The sequence below is a fragment of the Pagrus pagrus genome (genome assembly GCF_965226575.1).
Source record: "Pagrus pagrus genome assembly, chromosome: 15".
Lineage (NCBI taxonomy): Eukaryota > Metazoa > Chordata > Actinopteri > Spariformes > Sparidae > Pagrus > Pagrus pagrus.
Window position 1 is genome coordinate 2,278,463 of NC_140199.1, and position 3,043 is coordinate 2,281,505.

At 41.3% G+C, this 3,043-nt stretch overlaps 1 protein-coding gene across 1 annotated transcript; it reads left to right on the plus strand.

Moving 5' to 3' along the window:
- Positions 1-1,784: 1,784 nt before the first annotated feature.
- On the plus strand, positions 1,785-3,043 carry LOC311270194 (proteinase-activated receptor 3-like; the record flags this gene model as incomplete). The annotated part of the gene is made up of 3 exons (XM_084374939.1): positions 1,785-1,928; positions 2,227-2,411; positions 2,521-3,043. 3 exons carry the CDS (start codon positions 1,785-1,787, stop codon positions 3,041-3,043), a joined length of 852 nt encoding a protein of 283 aa, XP_084231065.1.

A 3,043-nucleotide genomic window follows, 5' to 3' on the forward strand; every position in this document is an offset into this window, starting at 1 on the left:
CTCCCCCATGCTGATGGAAATTCAGAAGAAAATTGTGACAGAAATATTGAGACAACATTAGACTTTGTTTTTAAGAGAAAACAGTGTGAGAGAGAGAGAGAGAGAGAGAGAGATGGTTATTTCCTGTATATGTTTTCCATCATAGATCGTTGATGTAGATGTTTCGTCAACTTAAGCAACACATTTTTCTTTTTTTTTTTCTTTTTGATGAGTTGTGACATTCCTCTCACTGTGTCGACTGTCACTGTGTCCTGCATGAACACTGGAGCGTCACACACTCAAGACATAGTTAATGAGAGCTGTTTCGTCAGAGAGGACAGAGAGGACAGAGAGGTGTGTGGAGACACAGAGAGACGTGTGGAGCAAGGACGGTGGTGTACCAGGCGGCAGAGAGAGAGAGAGAGAGAGAGAGACTGACAAGCCACCACCTTTTCTCTGCTGCACCCACACTGGACTGCAGGTTTTAAGGGATGCTGGGATTTTAATATATTTGGACCTCTTTTAAACTGAATGCATTCAAAACATTGTTCAATAAATTTTAAACTTTTGCACCTTGAAGTTTGACTCTTTTGGTCTCCTCAGTGTTGCTCTCCACCCAATTAAAAAAAGTACCCACCTTTCCCCCTTACATTAGACTCCCCCTTACATTTTGACAGTGGATTAGTTTTCAACAGTACAAGGAGCAGTGGAACCAGAAGAGGGAGCCACAGTCAGAGGTGCAATATAATGAAATTAAACCAGTTGGGTAAGTGTGCTGGTTAAGTGTGATGACAAAGTTCTCAAGAAATACCCGTTAGGAGGAGGAGACAGCAGTTGTGGGGTTAATCCTGGATTTGGAGTAAAACGTTTGTACTCTCAGTTTAAGCACAGATTTGTGCTGTATAAGAAGGCCGGAGTGGACTGTGGCTTGTTTGGCCCCTTATAAACACCCCTCTGAACTAAACTGTGCTAATCAAAATGACAAGTTTCATGTGCACATAAGCAAAAAGGTTTTCCCTGGTAATTTGATAACAGTGTGGTGATGGTTGCAAAGAATTTAACCAGACGGTCTGCGTAATGCATGTTCGAGCCAGACTACTTTCTTCTCCCTTCCTTAGAAGAGGAGGTGACAACTTACAGGAACATCCTGCATGTTGTCACCTACCATATTTAATGTAGAGTGTCTGTATGCAGAGGACAAAACATCGGACGTTGGTGCAGGGAACTCATTCAGGTGGTCTTTCAGCTTTCACAGGTAAATTAACTTACGTTATTCTCACGTGTAGAGATGATAAGAACTGCAGCAGTTTCATTTGATACAGTATGATTGTGGATTACTATAGGTATACTGAAATTATGTGAAATTGCACTGACCAGTCGGAAGATAATTCAGAAATGTTGAGTCTTTCAGCAAGAACTTTCTAAGAATTTTATAACTTTCATTTTTTCTCATAGGGATGAGAAGAGCTGAACAGTCATTAAATTATTTTAAATTAATACTTATATTAATATATAAAACTTTATGGACACAGCAGTTTTTGATTTGATTGTGGGTATATTAATGTTGTGTTTTACGTTCATGATGTCACTGAACGTCAGGTGGGGGGTCCACCCGCTATTCCGACATGTCTCCGACTATGACAAAACAAAATGTCGAAATAGTGGGATGCTTGAAAAATAACTTTAATGCCGCTATTCCGACAATTACAGGTCACTGTCTAAATAGCGGCATGTCGGAATAGCAGCATGTAACCGTCAGGTGGATATTAAATCACTTGCTCCTTTTCTATCACATGTTCTGAAGAATGGAAGATTTCTACAGCAACAGCACCAATTTGGATCCCGATGAGCTTCATGGAGAAGTCGATTTCATGCATGTGGTGACATACATAATAACTGCTATCGGCCTTCCTTTGACCCTCGCAGCCATCTATGCTGTTTATTCTCTGGTACGTAACTTTTGACTGAGATTTATTTAATAACTGTCTGTGTCATGTGTCTGTTGTGCAGTCTGTCTGTTTGTGACGGATTTCGCTCTGATCTTAATGTACAGGAAAAATTTACTTCATTATTAAAATTAACATGATGTTTATTGGATAGTAAACACATGCAGTTTGCATGCGTGGCACCATTCCAGCCTTCTGTTTAACAGCTGAGGTTAATGGCACCATTTAGTAAGAACTCAAAGAAAAACATTTAAAAAGTCTTCAAGTTTGTGTATTTTGTGATTATAATGTTTCCCTGCAGGTGAGAAAGGATCATGTTGTTCCGATCTACGTCATCAACCTTCTCATTTCAGACCTCATTCAGCTCTGCTGCTTGATCATTATCGTGACAGGAAGTGATGAGATGATGCTTACAATTGTAAGTCTAATCTACAGTGGTAGTCTGATGGTCAGTGTTTGCTTCATGGTGTGCGTCGCCCTGGAAAGGTAACTATCTGTCTCACCAGTATGTGTGTAGCTACTTCTGTGTCTTACAATTACATTTCTATACAAATGCAAAGCCTCTTGAAGACAGTATGTTCATCTTGTTTTACAGGTATCTGGTCATCGCCCGCCCACTGTGGTACCGCTTCAAACACACCATCAAGTTCTCTGTGGTGCTCTGTGTCGTGGTTTGGGTCCTTGCTCCTGTCAGTTTCCTCACACTTTTGATGCTGGTGAATGGGTATATTGGACGAATCATCTCCGGGACTTTCTTCCTCCTTCCTCTCCCACTGTTCATCTTCTTCCTGGGTGGGACCATCAAAGCCCTGTCTGCCAGCCGTGTCCCTTCTGATGAAAAACGAAGAATTGTGGGAATTTTGGTCCTGGTGCTGCTTATTTACACACTGCTGTTTCTGCCAGACACCATTTGGGTCATGGGAACGATATACAATCACCACCTCTCAAACCTGCGTTTTGTGTTTGTCCAGTTGAGTCCTCTTGTCGACTTATTTATGTATGTTTTCATGAGGAAAGGGATCATAGACAAGCTTCTGGCCTCTATGTGTTGCTGCAGAATGGACAGCAATGACAGCAGCAGAATGGACAGCAATGATGTCACCAGTTCAACAGTGTGA